The sequence below is a fragment of the Gobio gobio genome (genome assembly GCF_949357685.1).
Source record: "Gobio gobio genome assembly, chromosome: 9".
NCBI lineage: Eukaryota > Metazoa > Chordata > Actinopteri > Cypriniformes > Gobionidae > Gobio > Gobio gobio.
The window spans coordinates 50,812,875-50,838,486 of record NC_137115.1 but is presented as its reverse complement, the minus strand read 5'-3'; the positions used below and the strand labels follow the sequence as shown (position 1 = coordinate 50,838,486).

At 38.7% G+C, this 25,612-nt stretch overlaps 1 protein-coding gene across 3 annotated transcripts; it reads left to right on the top strand.

Moving 5' to 3' along the window:
* Window positions 1–610: 610 nt before the first annotated feature.
* Window positions 611–24,727, top strand: cUnh19orf47 (chromosome Un C19orf47 homolog). 3 transcript variants are annotated; one of them, XM_079825040.1, is made up of 8 exons: window positions 611–680; window positions 7,275–7,362; window positions 8,305–8,419; window positions 14,491–14,572; window positions 14,711–14,824; window positions 18,675–18,824; window positions 18,960–19,036; window positions 22,739–24,721. In XM_079825040.1, the coding sequence occupies exons 1-8, from the start codon at window positions 662–664 to the stop codon at window positions 23,276–23,278; spliced, it is 1,185 nt and encodes a 394-aa protein (XP_079681166.1). In that variant the 5' UTR covers window positions 611–661; the 3' UTR covers window positions 23,279–24,721. The 3 variants fall into 3 exon arrangements, with proteins under 3 accessions (XP_079681166.1, XP_079681168.1, XP_079681167.1); XM_079825042.1 differs by having other exon boundaries at window positions 636–680; window positions 18,681–18,824; XM_079825041.1 differs by lacking the exon at window positions 18,675–18,824 and having other exon boundaries at window positions 644–680; window positions 22,739–24,727.
* Window positions 24,728–25,612: the final 885 nt, after the last annotated feature.

Below are 25,612 nucleotides of genomic sequence, written 5' to 3'. Positions count from 1 at the left end.
TGTTATCAGGATGTGCTTGAAATATAATGTATGTTGACATTGTTTTAAAGCTATTGTTATCCAAATGTTGTCCCTCAGACGTCTTAAAATGCACATATTTACACCAGGGGAATAAATAAAAAACAATATTAGGTCGTGGGTATTTTTCTGGGTATATTTGGTGGTATTTTCTGCCTTTTCATTTTTGGATGGGGTCACTCGCACGAGGATGTTTATATTTTGAAGTCGCTCAAACAAGGATATTAACGAGCTTTCAACGCCATCTTGTGGATACCAATAGAAACAGGACATTGAGTTATAAAATCAAAGGGATAGAGTTCACCCAAAATTACAGTTATCGTCTTTTATCTACCCTTATGTTGTTTATAAAGCCGTGAGACTTTCTTTCACAGGTGAGAAAGAGAGGAGTAAGAGACAGAATAACACGCATTGCATCTCTTTTCCATATGACGAATGGCGATTGAGGTTGTCGTGGAAAATTCCTTACAGTTGTACCAGTAATTGCACACAAATTGACCCACTGGAGCGACAAAACGTTAAATAAATCGTGTTTTGGAGCTCGGTTCACTCGGAACATTCCGGTCAGCCGATTTGTTCCGAAGACGGAGAGGATGTGACCTCACGAGGTTTCCGCAACGCGTCGGTTTTTTCCCCTGGCAAGATGGCGACCGTCACAACAGGTATGAGAGAGAAATATCCCTTATGTTAGGAATTTGGTGACTGTGCAGGTCCGTAAATCGGCTTAAATCGATATTTAGCTTTCTGTTGTGGGATATTCAGAGGGGAATGGATTGGGAAGGTTTACGTTTGGTGTTCACGAAGGGCTAAAGCGCAATACAGCAGCTGGGTTCAATGAAACAGGCCCCGCGCTGCATTACTATTGTCTCGTTTATACACTAAATTTCTATTAATATGCTATTTATACCGCGCAAACTGGCTGTAATATATCATATTCGCGAATAGAGTGAGATATGTTTGTGTTGTGTAGTTAATAGTGTACACTCTTAATGGGCATTTTTGAAAGAGATTGCTAAATACTAGTCTGTAGTAGCTGTATTTTTTTTTAATAATGTCTAGATGTCAACAGACCATTATGCTCATTATTCTAAAGTAATTTTCAGCATTAATGTATATGTAAATGTTTATAGAGCAATCCTCTTAATAATTGCCTTTCTGTTCGTGCAAAATGTAAAATACTGGTGCTTTTGTTTCTCCTACACCAAAACATATTGTTACTGCATCTTTGAAGATAATAAAAAACACTGGTTTGTTGCTCTAATTTAGGCTCTTTGCTTGGTGAGTTCGGCTGATTTATGAAGGATTTGGCATCTTTTCAGCTGTCAGACCAGTTCGCGGACCAGCTAAACATCAACTTGGCCAGTCTTTGAGATCAACTAAGATTTGCAAACCATTTTAAACCGTTTAGACTTGTTTTTACTGAATATACTCTAGTGTAGACCAGTTATAAGACTGACATACGGAACACAGACAGGTTCATCCTAAATAAAACTTTTTAGACCTCTTATAGTTTATTTTATTTTAATATAACTTCATCCATGCAGCTAGTTTTATTACAGAAATGCTATCTTCATTTACTCACCCGTATGTCGTTCCTAACCTGTATGAGTTTGTTTCTTCTGCTCAACACAAAAGAAGATAGTTTGAAGAAGATGGGTAGCTAAACAGTTGTTGGACCCAATTGACTTCCATCATATGGAAAGAAAAACAATACTATTGAAGTCAATGGGGTCCCAACCAACATTCCTCAAAATATAATATTTTGTGTTCAGCAGAAGAAAGAAGTTCATACAAGTGAGGGGTGAGTAGATGAGACAATTTTCATTTTTGGATGATCCCTTTAAGCTTGTGAATGCCCTCGAGCAGGAGAACTGACTTGACACAAGACTCACAACTTTATAAATAACACCCATGCAGCTGCTCTGGCTGACCATGTGTTCTCTCTGTCGTCTATGGCTTATATGCTGCTGAGCTCTTTTCTATGTTGAGTTGGGTTTACACCATTTTTTTTCTTCCGTTTGCCACATAGATTTGATTTTCTGGGTCAATTTTTACCTTAACAAAGGTGTTTTTCCATAACCATGTGTGTCATCCAAGTAATGCCAGATACGCAAATTAAAATAAATTAATCGCAATATATGGAATTTCCCAGCAAGTAATCGCCATCTCGGCTAACTATAGACGTGATATAGTCCGGCTAGTAACCCACTTCTAACCAAGATAAACTTGAATTTGGTTACGTGTCATTTTTGCCAAAATAACTTGCAAGATGTTTGATATTCCATCAACAGTGATTACAAGGTGTTTGGTTTCATTTCTTGGACATGTTCAGCCCAAATTTGGCTTTGTTTTAGCCTAGACATCAGGGCTGTGTTTGTATGGCTATTAGACGTCTATGAAATGCAGAATTGCTTGCTGGGTATAGTTGTTATTAGTGTTGCTGCTTGCTGGAAACAAAAACTGAATATTACAATTATTTTCTTTTTTTAAAAAAAAAATCTAAAATCAAAACGACTTAATTTTATCTGCACATTCAACAACACTTTCCTCTGTACATTTGTATCCTCATTAACGCTTGTCCGGGACAAGTGGATTTTTTGAAGGGGCAAGTGAAAGATAATTTTACTTGCCTGACCGGACAAGTATCCTGATTAAAACATCCAAAACACAATATCTTGGGAATCACCAAAATGCAAGAATGATTCTGCATTCATTTAGTGTAAGTGGCGATCGATAGTTGATGATAATAATATATAATGTATAATGGACTAGTCAGCTGACGGTAACAAGGTTGCGCTGTTGATGCTTGCGCAGCCTCTCGAGGAGAAATCAAAACAAATCAATGCCGCTCAAACAGAGAAACTCAGTTAATATACTGCAGAGTTTTAATATTTATAACATATGATACAGTTAAGCAACACCACACGAGCAAGTGAGCTGTTTTCCTGCGACTGAAAATGTGACACTGATTTCATATGACAGTTCCATAAACAATTAAGTAACATAAAGTCACTTGCATTTTAGATGCAATATTCAGTTTTTGTTCGATTTCAGCTGCAAAAATAGTTCCAAACAAAGATCACAGCAGAACCATAACGCATCTCACTGAAACAGTGTGTTACTGAATGATTAAGCGTTTTGAATTAATCGGTTGAATCAAAGATTCAATGACCTATTCGTAGGGTGTGTTCCATTCGACCGTAAGTGGACTGCGAAGTGGACTTCAGAGGGTATTCCGCCATCTCAAGTGAGATTCCAATCCAAAGTGAGTGAACATGTTCAGTTCGAAGGGTACTGCGAACGGCGTAGGGGAGAAGGGAACATCGATACATCACTTCACAGGAAGAGGAGAGTGAAAAACACTCAACTGTCACTGAACTAACGATGGAGCAGAGCCATTGGAAGAGTTTTTAAACAGCTCTGCGATGGAGGAGTTTATAGCATTTTAATATTTATAGTTATTAGGGCTGGGTAAAAAATATCGATTTCTCGATTTTAATCGATTCTCACTTTAACAAAACAATATAGATTCTTAAATCCCAAGAATCGATTAGTCTATTTATTTTTTACGAAATTCAAAAACATAAATACTGCTGATTTTATGAATATGTAAACAAATTGAAAGTGTTGAGAAGCAGCTTAAGGCTGTCATTTTTTTTTTTATATATATATTTTACTTTATTTACCTCAGGAATGTATACTATGTAGCTGCACTTGGGAAAGAAAGTGCACGAGATGAGACCACTACAAAGACCATTGATTAAGAATAGCCTACATTTATACATAGTTAACCAAATCAAAATGTATTTTCATATTGAATGACAGGTGCAGCTTCAAATGTGTTCATAGTCAATACAACTTGTATGTAAACTAATAAAACTAATGTTTTGATTATATTTTTTAGATACATACTGTGTTTTGTAAATGTATATACTTATTATATGGTCTTAAATTTTAAAGTAAATATTAATTTGTTATATCATAATCTGCGCGACCCCGTCTTTGCCTTTCTTTGATGATGTTGCAAATGAGTGATTATTGTCAGCCAAGTCCACTTCAATTGATATACCATGCTCAGGGAGTAGGGAGCAGTGAACAGTGCGTAGGGCAGGGTTTCCGTTGTCCGGTAATTACCGGACATTGGCCGGGAAAAAAATTAAATGTCCGAAAAAATTAAATCTTTTCGGTCAAATTGTCAGATTAAAATCTGACAAATAGCTCTCCAAATCTGACAAATAGCTCTCCAAGAATATGCAGAACCAGCGATCAGAAGGATTGTTTGCCATTTTACAAGCCTTGAGTCTGCGGACACCGCTCCTCTTATCGATACCGTAAGCCTGCGACGTGATGCCCTCGCTGTCATGACAGCGCTCCGTGGCTATGGAGGATTGCATTTCTCCACAGCCTGCGAAGTCCTCATATGTCATTTCAGCGAAATGTATCCAGAGTGGACCAAGCTCGCCAAGATAGCCTGTGTAATCCCTGTCTCGAGTGTTCCTGCAGAGAGGGGGTTCTCACTGCAGAATCGGATCAAGACGAAGCAGCGAAGTCGCCTTGCGGAGAACAAGGTTACGCGGCTTATGCGCATTGCAAGTTGTGGAGAGACACTGGGAACTTTTGATTTTAAGTCGGCAGCTGCACAATTCAGCACTGCAAAAAAGCGTAAAAAGTAGCCAAAAATGACGCGAGACAATGTTATAGGCCTAGTCATTTGTTTGTTCAAGTTCATTTGACAAGGAGTCATTTACACGGTGGCCAATTTAAATGTTACCAACTAAATGAGACATACTGAGTTTATAATTAAATTTGCTTGAGTAAAAACAATGCTATATTCGGATATTTTATATGGGGAAGGGGGGTTGGTTTGTTAAACTATGAAATGTGAAACCATAGTAAAAAAAATTGGTTGATTGACGCCAATCGGACGTTCATGTTTTTTTTCCCGTCTATTTGAAAGTTAGGCTAATAAACATGTTGCATATACGGCCTGATTATGTCATTTTTTTAAGTTACATAAACTGCTTTCAGTTTTCCTCAACTTGAATAATTAAGAGGCGATATTTGACCGGCATATCATCAAAATGTCCGGAAAACGAAAGACCGGCACCATTTTTTTCTAGCGGAAACTCTGGCGTAGGGACCCTGTCGAATGCAACGCACCCATAAATGGCCGCGTAATTCTTGAATGAATCAGCCGTTTGAAAGAATCGACTCAATGACTCGCTCATTCAGACGGTCACCTGCCGCCACCTTCTGGCAGTTTAGTTTTATGTTCAAACATTCTTTCCAAATTTTCTTATTTGTACATTCAAAAAATATTTACAACAATCTCATAACATTATTTAATGCAGTTGTAATTTGTCAGTATAAAATATTTAATTTGATTGGTAACACAGCCCTATAGTGTCTTAATCTAGTTTAATTTATTGATCAAATTTAATAATATAAAATTAAAGCTGAAGCATATCCTATATTTAATAAGATTAGGGAAAAATGCCCTTTATAAAAGGGAAAAATATCACAAATATGCAGATAGCTGATTGAACACTGGTGATAATAATGCTTCAGAATAAATTACACACACACACACAAAAGAGTAATAAAATAAAAATGTCCAGACAAGCACATTTTTTACTCGGACAAGTGAATGACAGATTTACTTGTCCAAAGGACAAGCACGCTAACAGGCGTAATGTCGAGCCCTGGGGCCCGTTCTTCGGACGCCGCTAACTCGGTTAGCTGGATTTGATTGTTGACGATTTGGCATGATCTCGGATTGTTTGGTTCTTCGAAGCTCATCCTGGACTTGCTGTCATAGTAACAAGTCCGTGAACTCAAACCTGCTCGATTGGCTTATTTCATGTAAACAGGATTAGATTGCATCTTGAGGTGATACTTAAAATCTGTCCCAGCCACTGCTACTTTATTACAAGAGTTCATTACTGAACCAGGGGCAATAATAATAATTTTAAATATTAATAATATAAAATGTTATATTGTATATGTATATGAGACTGCATCTAATACTATAGACACATCCACTTGATTGAGCGATTTATTTGTGATGGAATAATTACTTTATAATTTTATTGGAGGTTTACACACATGCTGTACAGTTACTCTGAGCCGTGCATTAATTTAAGTGATCACAGATATAATGGGAGTGGCTTGATGCAGCGCAAGAGATGCAGGTAATTTAATCTTGACCCTTAAGAAACTTTAATACTGTCTCGTTACAAATCTGCTCCAAATTGAATTAAAAATTAAATTACAACATGGAAATAAAAATGTAAAGGGTGTACAAATACTGTATACAATCGTGAATATAAATAATTGTTAATCATGCTAAAAAAACATTTATCATTTATCTATTATAACTTTTATGTTGGTTTGGTGGTTTGGCTTTTTCCTTATAAAAGTCCAGAAATTCGTGGGGTTTTTATTGTATAATTTGTCAAGTTTTTTGCCAGGTGGTTTTTTTAATTATATGATGTCATTACGTTGCTGTCTTGACGCCAGCCAATCGCTGCATTGCTGATCATGGTTTCGAGTATCGATGCATCTGCCCTCTTCAGGGAACACAAGACGGCGCAGTAATCTTAGATCATTTAATCCAGATATTTTAATCCAATCCGCAAATTCGTTTGAAGAACCAAATTAGCCTGAGATCAATTATCACGATTAAAAGATCTGGGATCTGTCAAATCATCTCCGATGTAATAAGCAATGTACGAAGAAGGCCCCAGATCCTAAACAGATACAGTATCTAACAGAAAAGTCATGATAAACAAATAAGATAATGTAATACTGCTGTGCTTATTGCTTAGTCATTTTTACCATAAAAAGAATGCACACATTTCTCATTGGCTGCATCTCAGTTTGCATAATTATGCGCTAATTCTTATACACTAATCAAAACAGTTTTGTTGTATAAATACTGCGATTAGTAAGTTCACACTGAAAATTCCTCTCTAAATATCCGGATGAGACATTTCATTAACTGTGAAAACCGAGTGTGGCATGTTGGACTTTTCATGCACTGAACTGTCCCAGTTTTCCTTACATAGCTGAGGGGGATGTGCTATATCGGTCTCAGATTTTCAATGACAAAATAACCTTATAAAATTCACACACTGCACGGTTAAGTACACACGTGTGTAGTGCATCATTTGAGACACAACTTTTATAATTCAAAATTCATAATGCAATTCTTCATAATCCATATAATCATCACTGTGCTTTCTTTGTTGCTTTAGCCACCTCAGAATGGATCCAGTTCTTCAAAGATGCCGGGATCCCTCCTGGACTGGCTGTCAACTATGCGGTGTCATTTGTTGATAACAGGTAAAAACAAATGATTGCCTTTGAATGTTGTGTTCATGTGAAAATAAACATGAACTGTTCATCTGTACTGTTCCTGTTGGGGAAAGTAATGTTACTGCCTTAAAAAGTAACTGTTACTTTTTATGGAAAGTAACGCGTTACATTTATTGTGTGACTTTTTCTCCTGGGCTTGGCTTCCTTGTTTGTTTGTTTTTAATAACAACAACAAAAAAGTATAGTAGAGGGCGCAGCTCTAACAAACGGTATAGTAGAGGGAGCAGCTCAAAAATACACATCTGTATAGTAGAGGGCGCAGCTCAAATTCTGGAATGAAGAAGAACAGGACGCAAGAGAAGAAGAAGGTGCAACTGCTATTATTTCAGTAATTCAGTAACCACAATGTTTAATTGTTGACGTTTGCTTATTAGTATGGTTGAAGTGGGTCATCGAACATTAACATATTTAGGTATGGCAGGTTTGTATAATATTCTGAGTTTGCAATCTGTTTTTGTGCAAGTGAGATCAGTAAACGCATGTTCACATTTAGTCTAGATCTAAAATAATCCTCATGTTCACACACCTAACGCACTCCTGATTTCTCTCAACATGAGGACAGGAGAGCTGTCAGTCAATACATGAGAAAACAAAGTGACTTGTATTACTTATTTGAAAAAGTAACTTTTATTTTGTTGTAACTAAATGAGTTACTTGGGAAAAAAAGTAATCTGATTACGAAACTCACGTTACCCTAAACATTGCCTGCTGTTAAGAGAATATTCAGCAAAGGATTGATCTCAGCCTGCTTATGTGTGCTTTGCTTTTTCTGGATGTTTTTCACCATTTTGAAAGGTCAGTGTCTGGTCTGCTTTGAAATGTGAACATACAGCATTCTGAACAACAGGTAGCACAACTGCATGCTGTAAATGTCTCAAAAGTAATTTAAACTGCTTTTTTTCTGTCCAGGATTCAGAAAAACATGCTCATGGACCTCAGTAAAGAAATAATGATGGACTTGGGAATCACAGTCATCGGGGACATCATAGCTATTCTCAAACATGCAAAGCAAGTGTATAGACAGGTGGGTGCAAATATATTTTTCCAATTAGACATTGAGCACATTTACATGCACACCAGTACACTGATAACTCACTTGAAATAACCTGTTGTTCGTGTTGACATGCAAACCAATAACCTGACAAGGCAAGAAAACCGCATTTACAAGACTTTATCAATAAATCATTTCTTGGTAGTGACTAGGGGTGCACGATATTCACAAAATGTGATATTGCGATATCGTTAATTAATATTGCAATATCGATATTAATTTCGATATTTTTAAACCTATGTAAAATTACAAAAGTTATGGAAAACGCATCAAAATAGATTCATAACAAATAAAGCAAGTTTTTACAACACAAGTTTTATTTAAACTGACAGTCATATTGGACTGGTACAACATGAATAACAGTAGGAATGCAACAATACAGTTAGTCCACGGTTCAATACATACCTTCGGTTCTGATGGCTAGTCTCATCAGTTTTTTTGCTATTTCATTCTTAGGTGACTGGAACAGAAAGAGGTTAAAGAGAAGAGAATTTTTTTTTTATTGCAATACTGTTTTTTTTTATTTTACTTAAAAGACTTGGAAAAACCTTACTTAAATTTAAAACTTTACTTAAAAAAACCTTGTACACATTCCTAATGTATAGTATAATATATATATACAAAAATAGATATATAAAGATTTACAGTGGCAGCTCAGAGCAATACAGCATGAAATTGTATGAATAAATGTAAAATTAAAGAGAGAGTTCACTCAAAAATGTAAATTCTGTCATTGATTACTCATACTCAAGTTGTTTTACACCTGAATAAAGTTCTTTCTTCTGTTGGACATAAAATATATTTTGAAGAATGTTAGAAACCAACAGTTGTTGATCCCCATTGTAGGAAATAATAATATGGATGTCAATGGCTACCATCAACTGTCTGGTATTCAACTGTCTGTGTTCAACAGAAGAAAGGAATACAGGTTAGGAACAACATTAGATGAGTAAATAATGACATAATTTTAGAGTGAACTGTCCCTTTAAGGACCAGCGGCAGCATGTTCATTAGGCTGCGCTGCTGTCACTTTAAGACCTGCGTGCATCAGACGCACGCGATTTTACTTTCACTTAAGACATAACTGACTGTGTGGATGTTAACCATGTTTGTATTAGCGCAGTAAGACCACTTAGTCCAGTAATCACGTGTGTTTGACAGGCTTTTTGTGCTCGTGCTCAGTGCATGTTAAAACAGTGCATACGCACGCAAATGAAATGTTTAACCGGAAAAGCTTTAAAACGCACGCAAATAATGAACTTTCGTGATTGTGAATAGCTATAGTGTTCCGTGAATATAACTCTCTGACACCAGCATTGCAAGCGTGGCTAAACACCCCCTAACTTGTGCATAGTGATTGGATATTTGCTCATATCAGCGCGTAGACTGACAGGCACACTCAAACAGAGCCGAAATAAACAGAGAAATATTTAAAACGGAGAGAAATAAAATAATTAGTTAAATGCAAACCCCCTCATCGTAAAGTGGCTTGTGGTGGTTCTTTAGTCTTCTCCCTGAGCAACTCATTTTCTTACTTTTGTGTTCTTTCTTTGCTCCACTCTGTCCCTTCGCTCTCTCTTTTGGTCATTTCTTTTCTTTCACTTCGTTTTGTTGTGCGCTGGTGTGTGTGTCGAGCCGGCCCGACAAGTGTGTGTGTGTTGAGCCAGGTAGAAGTGAGAGAGTGACTGTTAGCTTTAGAGTGAGTAGGAGGGACCCGGTTTTTAAAAAAACAATAGATCCGATAAAGAATGTATATACAGTGAATTTTCTTTCATTTCATAAACAAAACAAAATATCGCATAATTATCGCAAGACTTTCAATATAATATCGGGCAACGTGATATCGCGATAACGATATTAAATCGATATATCGTGCACCCCTAGCAGTGACGTCAAAACGTAATCGGTGTATCTGAGTCAGAGTATTTTATTTATGTCAGTTGTGATGGTGCATAAAGCATTAAAAACCAAAGAAGAATTGCAACACGTCAGCAGGAGATTTTGACTGCACCACTTCTGCAGCTGCTCAAGATGAGAACACTTACAATTTTTGGGGTCAAGAAAGAGTCTGTGATACATTTCCTCCTCCCTTGCTGCAAAATGCACACTCTAGCCCAGGGGTGGGAACTTCCAGTCCTGGGCTGTTTCCGAAATCGCCCCCTATACCCTCATTCACTATTCCCTACATTAGTCCACTGATATAGTCCACTTCGAAAACGAGTGAGTGATTTCGGACACTAAGTGCGCCGGAAAGGCTGCCGTTTTTGCAGTTTGTGCTTGCTGTTTGGCAGCTCCAGTAATAAAGAAAAGATTTATCCTGAACTCTGCTACGGAAACTAGCATGTAACCTTAATCAAACAATATAATAATCATCTTAAAAAGGATAATTTATACCTGTATGCATGATATTGGGCTGGACCAGTGCGGTTCGGAAGATGGATGGACGATTGATTCAGCTGTGGGCACTATTTGAGGGAACAGCCATTTAGTGGTGTCCGAAACCATAGTGGACGTTAAGTGCACTCAAACAATCCCACAATGCACCACAATAACGAGTTTGCAACCGATGTATGCTCGACGGCTAGGGAATGCCCATAATGCACGGTGAGAGTCGCGCCGTGCATTGAAAGAATTCCCGCGTTTCGCCAGGAGATGGCATCGACTCACACACTTTTTAAGACCAATGATATTGGGCCCACTCACTTGTATCGTCTCTAATTGAGCACGTCTGTTTACATACCCTGATAAACACTGATTAAACGCGTTAGTAGCTTTATTTTCACTTTTCTAATATTTTCTTCATATTCATAGAAAATAAATTCCTTTCCGATCTGATATATGATGGAAAAAAGGATCAGTGCGAGTTTGGTAAAAGGCGGATTTGAACCTATGATCAATTTGCGTCAAATCTTAACGCCAATAGTTTTACCCCTACACTATTGCTGCTGATGAAGATTGTGTATTCCGTAGGTGTGTCTGCCTCAACCAGACGTTTAAACAAGCCGATATATTTAAATATATTTTTTGTAAATTGCATCTACTCCAGTAAAATGTTTCTGTTAAAGGACCCACCAACATTTTTTTTTGCTTCTGACGCCCATAATATAAATAGTAGCCTACTATAAAGTATGAAATATATAGGCCTACTACGGTATATACAAATATTATTGTTATTTTTTTAATTAAATGCTTATTAGTTACTTTATTATTCCCCTTTCCAAGTAAGTTCAGTGCCACACAAGTAAAGAGTTATAGGGTTAACTTTAAGCTTGTTGGCTCGTTTTTGGAGTAGTGGAGTAATGGAGAATGAGGGTACATAGGGCGAATCGGACAGCGGTAAGTTCATTCATTCAGGGCGCGACTCTCAGTGCGTTGAGAGTACACCATCTGGTTGAGTGAGAGAACGTTTCAAAAGGAGTTGTTTCTCGTTTGCTCTCGAAATGCTCTCGCGGGACTTTGCTGTCATACGCCGATCGGGCATCGAACAAGCATATTCTCCAGCGCGTATCTAATGTACACTCGTTATTGCGGTGCATGGTGGGATTGAATGAGTGCACTCAAAAACGTCCACTATTGTTTCGGACACCACTAAAAATGGATGTTCACTCAAATAGTGCCCTATTTAAGGGTATAGGGGGCGATTTCGAACACAGCCCTGGAGTGCAGCTGTCTTGCAAGGTTTAGCTCCAACCCTAATCAAACACACCTGAACCAGCTAATCAGTGGCTTCAGGATTACTAGAAGGCTACAGGCAGGTGAGTTTGATCAGGGTTGAAGCTAAACTCTGCAGGACAGTGGCCCTCCAGGACTGAACACACAAATAAATGACCCAGTTTAAATACACATTCATTTTCCCAGCGCTGAAGTGCCCCATTAAATTGGATAATTTATGTAGTAGAAATGTGAAATTATTTTTGAATTTGTGCCTCCATCCATATAATGCCCGAGGCCGAGCGCATTTACATTCTGTGAGTGAGATCCCACCCCTATGACTGGGTTGATAACATGCAGAACTAGCTCCTACTAGTCTTTAGGCTCTGGCCAAAAAATCTTCATTTTGCGTCATCGGAGGATATTTTCCAGAAATAAAATGCATAATTCTCTTGTCTCAGGGGGACATGAGGGGGGAAAGTACCATAATTCGAATATACTACCGGTGGGGCTGCACAATATTATCTGCACAGATTATCGAAATATTGCAAATGTACATATTGCGTTATGCATATCGCAAGGGCACGCAATATCTGAATGATTTTAATAGGCTTCTTCAACATTGTGAAAATTTTATGTTTTAGGTCGACCCATATAACAGAGAATAGACTGGGCACACGACTATTACTTATATGACTTGCTTGTCGTTAAAAAGAGTTATTAAACACCATAACTTGCAAAAAACAACTCCTTGCATTCTCGCGCTGTCTGACACACACACACACCGAAACGTGCGCACAAGCCGTTCTTTTTTTCGTGTCTTGTTATACACTCAAACTGTCAATGCTTTCTTTTCCCAGAAAGAATGTGAAACACATAAATGGTATCATTCTCAGTTTTTAAATCATTTTTAAAAATATAATTTAAATAGATTTTACACACTTAATAAAATCAATATCGTATCGAATATCGCATTATTTAACAAGGATATCGCATATCGCAATTTTCTTCAATATCGCACAGCCCTAACTACCGGGTTTCTACTGATACAACCCTTAATGCTAAATCACTGAAGTCACCCTTTAAGTGTTTTCTTTAATTGCTAATGCGACCTTTGACACCACAGACTGAACAAAATGAAGCATTGCTTGGTCATTGGTTGACCTAAATTGGTATCATCTAATTGTGTGGTTAAATGTAACAGCTGATTGGTTGATTGTAATCCATTACATCCCTTTCTATCAAAGTTATCTGACATAATCAAGATGAATTTGTTCTGATACAGTTTAACTCTGAGTTCTTGTCATATTTTATTAAAATTTTCTAAACTACAGTGAATAAACTAATAATGTGAGTGTCTGAATACATTTAGGAAACAGCAGACCAGGGGCCTGTACCATGATGGTAGTTTAACAAACTCAGGGTTATAGAATTAGTTTCGAGTTGACAAAACCAAAGCAATCTATTCAGGCTTTGTTGGTCCCATGATGCTGATCATCAGCTTTCTCTGTCAACTCAGGCTTTGATCCTGAGTTTAGCTGTGACGTCAGTAGTGAACAGCCAATCACACGCTGTGGATCAGTGAAACTGAGATTCACTTCTCGCGAGAGAAGCAGCGAAATTGATTTCTCTCTTCTGCAGAATATTACATGATTGAAAATATTAAGAATTTCAACAAATGTACACAGGAAGAAGAAAAGAGCTGTCTATGAAAGTGGACAACTTTAAGAAAATTCAGTGCAAGTAAAAGTTATGAAGTTGGTTTAGTTGATATATAGAGAGAATTGAAAATTTAAACTCCCATGTAGTCATTTTTTATAGCTTTATTTATTGATTTTAATTGACTTATTTGTATGACCTTTTATATAGGCTATTTATATTAATGATTGATTAACTAAAATGGTGCATGTGTAATAGATATCATTTATGTAATAATTATACCCTTAATCAAAGCCATTCACAATGATTATTATAATAAATAAGCATTGTTAAAAGCCAGACACTTGAGTCTTTAAAAACCTTTTGCTATGCAAGTGACTTTTAATTTGGTGTAGAAACAGGGGGAGTGACTTTATTGCATCCGAGGTGTGTCACTTTGCTCACAGCTGATTGGTCTAATTTCAGTTTGAGATCTCTTATCCAGAACATAACCTGCCCTGGAGCAGGTTAGCTGTGGAGCGTAAGTTACTATGGAGATGAACAACACTGCTAAAAGCCAAACCATTTTAATGGTACCCAAAACCCAGGATTGGCACAAACTAAGCTTAAACAATTTTGGCTAGACAACAAAACCGGCTTCATGGGATAGGCCCCTGGTCTCTAGATATTGGTATCAGTATTTGTTGACTGAATTTATTCTGAATGTGAACTACTCTTTCTTTCTCTCAATACAGGATATGTGTAAAATGGCAACTGAGGCCATTTCGTCTGGACAAACTAGTGTACAGGCTGAGCTGAGACGTACTGCGAAGACTCGTAAGTTGTTTTGCATATACTTGTTCCTCATGTCGTTAATTTCCCTGCAGTTCTGTGCAGTTGCCCATACAGGGAGTGATTTATCTGTGTCTGTGGGCTGAAGCTGTAGCTCTGGTAATGTTCATGTTCCCCTGACAGCTGCCACACGCATGATTGCCAATGCTCTGAGCCGGGACTCCCCCCCGAGCACGCCTGCCCGCCGCCCTGACAACCGAATATCAGTGACCGTCTCCAACGCCAGTGCCAAACCAGGTAAACCAGGACTGAACTCTGTGGTTGATCAGCAGAGATGTCAGTTTAGGGTTTACTGAATGCACATTGCTAGTCTTTAACTGCTCAGATTATTACAGGACACAGAAATATATATTATTTATATATTTAGTGTATACACTATTGTTCAAAAATGTGGGGTTTTGAATAAAATATGTTCACCAAGGATGCATTTATTTGATCAAAATACAGTACTAACAGTAATATTGTGGAAATATTAGTTGGGGTGCACCGAAATTTCGGCCGCCGGAAATGGCATTATCGGTTTCGGCCCGAAATAAAAAACAGCCGAAAACGTAAACCGAAAATGAATGTCACCCGCCCCTCCCATCCGCGCGCAAGCACTTAGGTTTCACTCACGGTCGAGCTGTTATCACGCATATCAAAGATTAAGCATGTCAGTGGTATGAGAACAAATAGAGACGTATCCAGCTGAACTACCCATTGCCAGAAGCGACAATCCCCTTGACTACTGGCGAGAACAAAGGCCGTTGTTTGCGCGGATTGCATGCAGGTATTTATCTGCCCCAAGCAGTGTTGCCAAGTCTGCGGTTTTCCCGCGGGATGTTTTTCCATGTCCGCGGGTTGAAGCGACCCCAATTGTGTGATATTTAGACCCAGGAATGCGAATTTTAGCAGGCAACCCTGCCAAAAAAACACATATTTTACCCCCCAAATGCCATTTTTCCCGGAGAACAATGACAGACAGTGAGAGACTATCCAGTGCAGCATCTCATGTTCTTAATGAGAACCATTCTGTGTGCAGTTATTCAGATAATTGTGGATCTTTTTTTGCACAACTGTTAAAAAACTATTTTATTTGATGAAACATAAAACTTGAAGAATAATATTAGGCCTATTTGGTATTATTATTTATATTTATAAAAAATATTTTAGGTTTTGGTTTTTTAATAAAAGTTTGATTATTCTATTGGTTCCTGATTTTTTTTCATTTCAGATCCATTAAATTCAAGCAATATATATATCGTCGCTGCCCGATGAAACTCACGTATGTCCAAAACGCTTACTTTTCAGGAAGTGAAAAAAACACAGTATTTCAAAAGCAGTTGAATGTAGCGTTGTCATACTTGGATCTTTACATGTAACCATATTCTTGCCAGTGTAATGATATAATCCACATTTGACCAAAATTGAGTTTAAATGGACATGCGTGCATATTTTACAGTAACGGTGGTCGATACGCCTTCTTCCGATCATTAATTAGAATGGCAAAGTCGCGTTTCAGCAGAGGAATACGTGAGGAATACAGAGGAATATGTGCTGGACATTCTCAGCCTCTGGAAGCGGTGATAGCAGTATGAGTGAGGCATGTTCTAGTGACAATCATGACAGTAGCATTACAGGCTATAATTTGATCAGTTTGACTGAGAAAAAAAAGGCTGAATCTTATCAAAGAGACCGAGTTTATTTACATACTAGCAAGCAAACTAATCTGTGAAGAACTAGATTAGAACTAAACTGTGGAGAGCTTCAATGTCGTACTTTCGGCTATCCAGTGCTGAGCTTCGATGAAACAACTTCACGAGACCGGCGAGATGCTTCCACAGGGCGGGAGATACGTGGCGTGATTGACAGCTTTGACACCAAATGGATATACGTGAAAATCAGATGACATGATTTCACAACTTTTCATTGGCCATTTAGATATGTGACGCATACTGTATACGGAAATGAACCTGGACATTCAATCCGTCGAAAAATCTCAAAATCGGCAAAATGGACATACGTGGTTTTCATCGGACAGCGACGATATATATATATATAAGTATACGTTTTTAAAAGAAGCCATTTTCGGCTTCAGTTTCGGTTTTCGGCCAAGGGCATCCTAAATTTTCGGTTTCGGCCCAGAATTTTCATTTCGGTGCATCACTAAATATTAGTATAATTTAAAATAACTTTGTTCTATTTTAAAATGACATTTATTCCTGTGATCAAAGCTGAATTTTCAGCATCATTGCTCCAGTCTTCAGTGTCACATGACCCTTCAGAAATCATTCAGATATATAATTATCAATGTTAAAAACTGCTGCTTAATATATTTGTGGAAACAGTGATGCATTTTATTTTCAGGATTGATGATGAATCTTGAAAATTAAATTTCAAATAAACAACATTTATTTGAAATCTTGAGAAATATTTACTGTCACTTTTGATCAATTTAATGCATCCTGTTGAATTACAGTCCTTCCTTTTCCTTCTCCTTCCTTCCTTCCTTCCTTCCTTCCTTCCTTTTCCTTCTCCTTCCTTCCTTTTCCTTCTCCTTCATTCCTTCCTTTTCCTTCTCCTTCATTCCTTCCTTTTCCTTCTCCTTCATTCCTTCCATTTCCTTCTCCTTCATTCCTTCCATTTCCTTCTCCTTCATTCCTTCCATTTCCTTCTCCTTCATTCCTTCCATTTCCTTCTCCTTCATTCCTTCCATTTCCTTCTCCTTCATTCCTTCCTTTTCCTTCTCCTTCCTTCCATTTCCTTCTCCTTCATTCCTTCCATTTCCTTCTCCCTCCTTCCTTCCTTCCTTCCTTCCTTCCATTTCCTTTTTCTTTCCTTCCTTCCATTTCCTACCTTCATTCCTTCATTCCTTCCTTCCATTTCCTACCTTCATTCCTTCATTCCTTCCTTCCATTTCCTACCTTCATTCATTCCTTCCTTCCATTTCCTACCTTCATTCATTCCTTCCTTCCTTCCATTTCCTACCTTCATTCCTTCCTTCCATTTCCTTCTCCTTCATTCCTTCCTTCCATTTCCTTCTCCTTCATTCCTTCCTTCCATTTCCTTCTCCTTCATTCCTTCCTTCCATTTCCTTCTCCTTCATTCCTTCCTTCCATTTCCTTCTCCTTCATTCCTTCCTTCCATTTCCTTCTCCTTCATTCCTTCCTTCCATTTCCTTCCTTTTCCTTCCCCCCTTCCATTTCCTTCCTTTTCCTTCCCCCTCCTTCCTTCCTTCCTTTTCCTTCTCCCTCCTTCCATTTCCTTCTCCCTCCTTCCTTCCTTCCTTCCTTCCTTCCTTCCTTCCTTCCTTCCCCCTCCTTCCTTCCTTTTCCTTCCCCTTCCTTCCTTCCTTCCTTCCTTCCATTTCCTTCTCCTTCATTCCTTCCTTCCATTTCCTTCTCCTTCATTCCTTCCTTCCATTTCCATTTCCTTCTCCTTCATTCCTTTCTTCCATTTCCTTCCTTCATTCCTTCCTTCCATTTCCTTCCTTCATTCCTTCCTTCCATTTCCTTCTCCTTCCTTCCTTCCTTCCTTCCTTTTCCTTCCTTCCATCCTTCCTTCCTTCCTTCCTTCCTTCCTTTTCCTTCCCCCTTCCTTCCTTTTCCTTCCCCTTCCTTCCTTCCTTCCTTCCTTCCTTTTTTCTTCTCCTTCCTTCCTTTTCCTTCCTTCCTTCCTTTTTTTCTTCTCCTTCCTTCCTTTTCCTTCCTTCTCCTTCCCTCCTTCCTTTTCATTCTCCTTCCTTCCTTCCTTCCTTCCTTCCTTCCTTCCTTCCTTCCTTCCTTCCTTTTCCTTCCTTTTCCTTCCCTCCTTCCTTTTCCTTCTCCTTCCTTCCTTCCTTTTTTCCTTCCTTCCTTTTCCTTCTCCTTCCTTTTTTCCTTCCTTTCTTTTCCTTCTCCTTCCTTCCTTTTTTCCTTCCTTCCTTTTTTCCTTCCTTCCTTCCTTCCTTCCTTTTTCCTTCTCCTTCCTTTCCCTCTCCCTCTCTCCCTCTCTCTCTCTTTTTCTTTCTTTAAAAAAAAAAAAGTCCCCAATCCTTTGAACAGTAGAGTAGATGAGTTTGGATGAACTATCTCTTTAAATGAAATGGGATGATCTAAAACTTTCCCAGTTTTAGTTCCCAGCAAGCCAGCAGACGAAAATGGGTTGCAAGTGAAGCGCCGCCGAGTCACTAGAGAAATGGAGGGGAAATATATCATAAACATGCCAAAAGGCACAACCGATCGCACCCGACGCATCCTGGCACAGCAGGCCAAGAAAGGTGCCCTGACACACAGTATAATTGTTGAGGCTTAGAGCTCATATGATATTGCTGTAATTTTAAGTATTGACATTAGACATGCCTAACTGAAGATTTGCAGTTGATTTAATCTTATCTCCCCTTTCATTGCCACAGCCAAGGTTTTAAAGCGTACTTCAGTGTTTGACAGACTTGGTGCAGAGTCTAAGACCGACACCATATCAACCAATAAGGTGAGAAATTGCACTGATTTGCCCATAAGATAAACAGGATACCATAAATCCATACACTGAGAATTGTTTTCTCTTTAATGCACACATTGTTGTTTAAAGACACTACAACGTTCATTTAGTTAGCATTTATGTATTAGGTATCATGAACCAATTTTTGCTAAATGTTAAAGGAGCTATATATGTACCTCTATTTTAATTGCCAATGTGTGAACAGCTTGTAACAACTTAAAAACGATGAGACTTTCCCAGACTTCCTAGGTTGTCGATGAAAGCTTGTAGACTGATTTGTGAGACGATTATGCACGCTCCCAAGAGCCTCTCTTGAAATGAATCACAAAAACACATGAAATGTTTGATTATACAATGTTCAGGATAATGCAGAAAGAGCCATTCTGTCCTGTAATGTCAATGTGATGCAAAGAAAAGGGATTCATTCAAACTATAGTCTCGCATAGCCAGATCTATATAGTTCTAAGTCTCAAATATACTTTATAATAAACCATCAAAACAGGGTCATTTTAATGACCTCATCTGTCGACATGATGCCAAGCTTGTGCATGAGCTGGTGCAAATAAATCCACATCGCTATCATAAGATGCTTTTTCTAACTGCTGCTTTCTCACCTCTGTCATTTTGTTGTTGAGAAGGAAGTGCACAGCACATTTACATATTCATCTCTTTAAGGAACACTCCATTTTTTTTTTAAAATAGGCTCATTTTCCAACTCCCCCAGAGTTAAACAGTTGAGTTTTACCGTTTTTGAATCCATTCAGCCGATCTCCTGGTCTGGCGGTAGCACTTTTAGCATAGCTCATTGAATCTGATTAGACCGTTAGCATCTCGCTCAAGAAAATGACCAAAGAGTTTTGATAATTTTCCTATTTAAAACTGACTCTTCTGTAGTTACTAGGGGTTGCACCGACTAGTCGACTTTAATGCTCTGCCATGACGCTTTATGCTTAACGTCGACTAGTCGCTGGCCTATAGAGGGCGCGACAGGATAAGCCATTTCCTGACATGCAGGCTGCCAGGCTCTGTTTCCAACAGTTAAAAATGACAAATAAATACATACTCAGAGAGCTCTCCACAAGACATGTTTGATTATACCATCTGGAAGCTCAAAAGTGATCGGGAGAATGCACGTTTATTGTACAGGTCAGTTAATCACCGTTCTAAATGCGTGCTGCATTGTTACACACACACATAGCTCGCACATCACGTGGAGATCGCGCGCGCACGCCTTACACAAAACCATTCGGTAGCGCAGAAATGTATCAACACTGTTCTGTGATGCATCACAAAAATAGCTTCGAAACTGAAGAGTTTTAACATCTATTTCTTAGTAACTAAAACTCACAGCTTAGTAGAGAGACGCTGGCAAGTAGAATTAATTCACACGCAATCGCTCTCTCCACTAATGCATTCATATACATAATCTTTATTGTGCTACTTTATCTGTATCTGATTCAGAACGAGCAGAAATCTGTGAGGAAATATAACGACCCGAAGACAAAAGAATACAAAAACTGTTGTAGTAGGTGCAATAACCTGGGCAGCGCTGTGACACATGCCATAGCTGTCCTGTGCACAAGAAAACTCGTGTTTGCGTCTCAGCTCAAGGTTCAGGGTTAGTTGTTTATTAATAACGTCATCAGCGACTAGTCGACTCGACTTTCATCACATAAATGTCGACTTGAAAAAATTGGAATTCGTTCAACCCCTAGTAGTTACATCGTGTACTAAGCCCGACAGAAAATGAAAAGTTGTGATTTTCTAGACGGATATGGCTAGGAACTATTCTCTCATTCCTGCATAATAATCAAGGAACTTTGCGGCCGTACCATGAGTGCAGCGGCTCAATGATATTACACAGCGCCTGAAAATAGGCTAACCTCCGTCAACATAACCAACGTGACAACCTGCTTGCACAGGAAGCGTGCTGAGGACTATTTTCAGGCGCTGTGTAATATCATTGCGCCGCTGCACTCATGGTACGGCCGCAAAGTTCCTTGATTATTACGCAGGAATGAGAGAATAGTTCCTAGCCATATCATTGTCTCGTGTTGGATTAATTCTTCAGTAAACAGATCCGGCGTGGAGTGACAAGTGGAAAATGAGCGCTGCGGCGAGCGAGGAAATTGTTGATAAAACAGGAAAACCAGTCGCCAGTATGGCAGTTTTTTGGATTTTATAAGTCTGATCGTAGTCAGACTAATGTCGTATGCAAATTATGCAAGGCTGTCGTCCCTACCAAGACTGGTAATACCACACACTTGTTTTACCACCTTAACAGGGTTCCCACTTGTCCTGGAAAACCTTGAAAACCTGGTAAATGTATGATACATTTTCCAGTCCTGGAAAACACATGGAAAGTTAGAGAAAATGTGAAATGTCCTGGAAAAACTTGTTGTTGTCCTGGAAAATTATTTTAAAAAAAGTTAAAGGGTAACTTCAGTGATTTAGCATTAGGCTTTGTATCAGTAGAAACCCGGTAGTATATTGGAATTATGGTACTTTCCCCCCTCATATCCCCCTGAGACGAGAGAATTATGCATTTTATTTCTGGAAAAAAATCCTCAGATGACGCAAATATCGTCATTTTGTGTCATCTGAGGATTTTTGGCCAGAGGCTATAGACTAAAGGAGCCAGTTCCGCATGTTTTCAACCCCATAACCCCATAACCAACGCCCATAGGGGTGGGATCTCACTTCATTGCGAAATTCTGACTTTTTCTCGCAATATCGAGTTTTTATCTTGCAATTATTACTTTTCTCAGAATTGACATAAAGTCCAAAAGTTTGAGGGAAAAAAGACAGATTTTTTTTGCGAGAAAATCACAATCACAATTGCAAAAAAAATAATAATTCAGAATCGCAAGATATGTCGCAATTACCCTTTTTTTTAAATTCTATGGCAGAAACAAGCTTCCTTAGTAATAATGTATGATTAAGAGCTCTTATTAAAAACTGATTTTATAGTTGTCATGGCAATAAACTGTGAAACGCATATATTGCATATATATGAAACGCATATATCGTGATACAGTTTTCAGCCATATCGCCCAGCCCTAACCTCAAGTAAAAGGACTGTATAAAATAGATGATTATAAAAAATAGAAGTTGAGAGAAAATATTCAGTGTTTGAAAATTGCTAGCTTTTACTGTGTATATAAATGCAAATCTGAAATTGCTGCTCCGGGAGAGAATGAGACAGAGAAACGTGTTGCATGTAATTTCATATCACAAAGTTTACAACATTTAAGCAGACGTATCAAATAGTAGAAAATGTGTATGATTCAGTATATTTGCGGAAATTACTCATCAGAGGTCTGATTTTTGAGAGACACACAGAGACGGCAGTGCAGCTATACATTTGTGATCGCGCTGTGCTCACTTCATTCATGTAGTTTACACTCATTCACTTCACACATTCATCATTATAGCGTAGTGATTTCAGAGGTTTATGTGTAATATCAAGCTATCCCACGCCACGCCTCACCTGCGATCCAGGAAACATGAGGAGTCACCGTGTTTGCCGAATATCTTTCCCCTCATTCGGTAGAATTCGTGAAATCATTATCCATGCCTTTCCAAATAAGGCATTCAGAAAATTATTATTCCATTGTGTGTTCATGATTCCTAATGATTCCTGCATCCAATAACTCCTGATTGTTTTGCATGGTTGTGTCTTTTGTCGTGCAGCAGCCAACCGGTGTGTTCAGCCGACTGGGTGAAGCAGAGGATGAAGAGCGTGGAAGGAAGACCGCGGATGTCACTGACTACTTCGAGGACAATGACAGCGATGATGAAGGCTCAGTGCTCCAGTATGCCGGCGTCCTCAAACGACCTCCACCTTCTTCTAAAAAACAGGCTGTAACCACCAAATCAAAACCCTTAACTCTGCGTCGACTAGGCGCCAAGTACAAACTCCCCCCGTCTGAAGGCACACCACCTATATCCTCTACCTCCTCCTCCTCCTCCAGCCTGGAGGGGACACCCAAACTGGGTGTAATGCAGAGACTGGGAAAGGCTCCCTCAGTCAAGCCTACCTCCTCTACCCCTCTTGTCATTCAGACTGCAGACACCCAGGACAGTCGAGTCACGAGTAGCAGAAGCAAAGCCCAGGGCAGCTTCACTCTGGCCAGCCCTAAGGTCAGTAGCAGCACGGGTGACACTCACGGGGCTCAGATGGATGTCGGAGAAGTCAGTGTATTCAAGAGACTGGGCACCCGGAAAACCTAATGCCCAGAAACTGATAAGAACACCCCTTTTTATCCAGCTTGCCCCTGTTTTATAACCTAAAAACCCACCTGAATTTGCATTTGAGTGAGTGGAGAAACTCTAGGACCACCCTTGATGGATTGGGAAGTCGATATGCTGTACCTCACGGAGTGTTATGATGATATTACGGGACAGAAAGGGATAGCTGCAATATCCGTTAAATGTCGCTGTGTGGACATACCTTATTTTTGGTTATAGGAATCGTGCTTTATCCTGCTCTCCTACTTTGATAGCTACTCTCCCGCGCCCCTGTGAGTGAAACATTTTTCCACATTAAAGGGGTTTGTAATGAAGATTTTGTAATGCATGGCGCCCAGCATCGAATGCTCGAAATATACATTTTTTTCACTACAGTAGCCAAGAGACGTTAAGTGAAAGCATGCGTTTTGTTTACCACAAACACCTCCAATTCCTCTATGGAGTTAGCTCAACCATCCTCTTACCTCCTCCTGTTTTTAAAGGGATAGTGCACCTAAAAATGAATATTGCCATAATTTACTCAACCTGTGAAACACAGAAGTTGTTTCTTTTTGTTGATCCAATTGTAGACATTAAAATGAGTTGTTTACCAAAATTCTGCAGAAGAACGCAAGTTACACAGGTTTGGAGGAAATTGTCCTTTTTTGACCTATCCCTTTAACTTCTAGGATCAGAAAAGCCTTTAAAAGGCTTCAAACTGCACGCGTGAGCGTTGCCATTAATGCGCCTTAAGCTAGACCTTTTAAAACAACACACAAATTCTGCATTTGTATATATAAATATACATATAAATATCTACTTTCCTGCCATGCTGCAAACCTGCAGCTTTAAAGCTTGAGATCACGCCGTGACATAGCATGTCTTTTCACAGGATAGAGTTCACCAAAATTGGGCCACAAAATGCAGAACTTCTCACACATTCGCATGCATACGATTGGAATTTAAAAGTGTCTTGTGACCGCCCCTTTATGACCACAACTGTTACTTTGCTTGAAAACCCAATCTGTGTGTAAAAGAGCCTCTGCTATCAAATTTCCGCATTTGAAATGCCACCCAATGGAAATGTGTGATTTGTTACTTGAACAAGCAGAGCAAATATAACATTGGTAATGGCATGCTGTTGCCAAGCAACACACGTGGAGGCGGACCCTTGTGTATTGTGTGTTTTCATCCCTTTATACTGTTCACTGCAGTATCCACTAATCATCATTGAAATCGGTGTTCACCTTCACTTTCTGTGTTTTGTGTCATGTTTTTTCTTCTTTTTTTATAAATATTTTAATTTGAAGCATCTCAAATGCAGAATTTTTAAGTTGGATTAAGGAATAATAACTGAGAAAACATTTTATCTTGGTAAGTTTATAAAATATTGATGAAGATTATTTGTCTTGGGAATGGATTGAATATAAAAAGATAAAACGGAAAATCCTGAATTGTTTCTTTTATTTTCCAAATGTTGTATGAAATGCGTTAACATAAAAATTGAACTGGGTTTTAGAGCATATTCTAGTTATATCATCATGTTTATTATTGTATCTTAGTGGTTTGAAGGGTCGTCGTCATAATTCGATCTGAATTTGAGTGCGTTTCACAAATGTAATGCGAGAATGAACCTCATTGGTTCTCCTGCCTGAGCTTCTGTGTACCACAACTGATGTCTGAGTTGTTGATGAATGTTTAAAAATGTGAATAAGAGCCTAAATTCATATGGATTAGATTTACGATCTCTTTATGAACTTTTTGTAGCTGTCAGTGGAGGGACAGAAAGCTCTCAGATTTCATTAAAAACATCTTCATGTGTTTTCTTAAAGGGTTAGTTCACCCAAAAATGAAAATTCTGTCATTAATTGCTTACCCTCATGTCGTTCGACACCCGTAAGACCTCCGTTCATCTTCGGAAGAGAAATGAAGATATTTTAGTTGAAATCTGATGGCTCTGAAAGGCCTCCATTGGCACAATGCACGGTTCACTCTCATGACCCTTAAAAGGTACTAAAGACGTCGTTACAAAGTCCATCTCACTACAGTGGTTCTAAAATAACTTTATGAATCGGCGAGAATAGTTTTTGTGCGCAAAAAAACCCCTAAATAACGACTTATATAGTGATGCCGATTTCAAAACACGGCCTCATGAAGCTTCGAAGCGTTATGAATCACTGAGCCGAATCATGATTCGGATCGCGTGTCAAACCGCCAAACTGCTGAAATTTGGCGATCCAAACTGCTGATTCAACTCACTGATTCATAACGCTTCGAAGCTTCATGAGGCCGTGAGGGCGAGTAATAAAAGATTATGGGTGAACTGTCCCTTTAAGA

Excerpts from the sequence above, each read along its gene's own strand:
- cUnh19orf47 (XM_079825040.1), top strand. Across the intron at positions 14,573-14,710 it reads GAGACGTACTGCGAAGACTC|CTGCCACACGCATGATTGCC; the intron begins GTAAGTTGTTTT and ends TTCCCCTGACAG. Across the intron at positions 18,825-18,959 it reads GGCACAGCAGGCCAAGAAAG|CCAAGGTTTTAAAGCGTACT; the intron begins GTGCCCTGACAC and ends TCATTGCCACAG.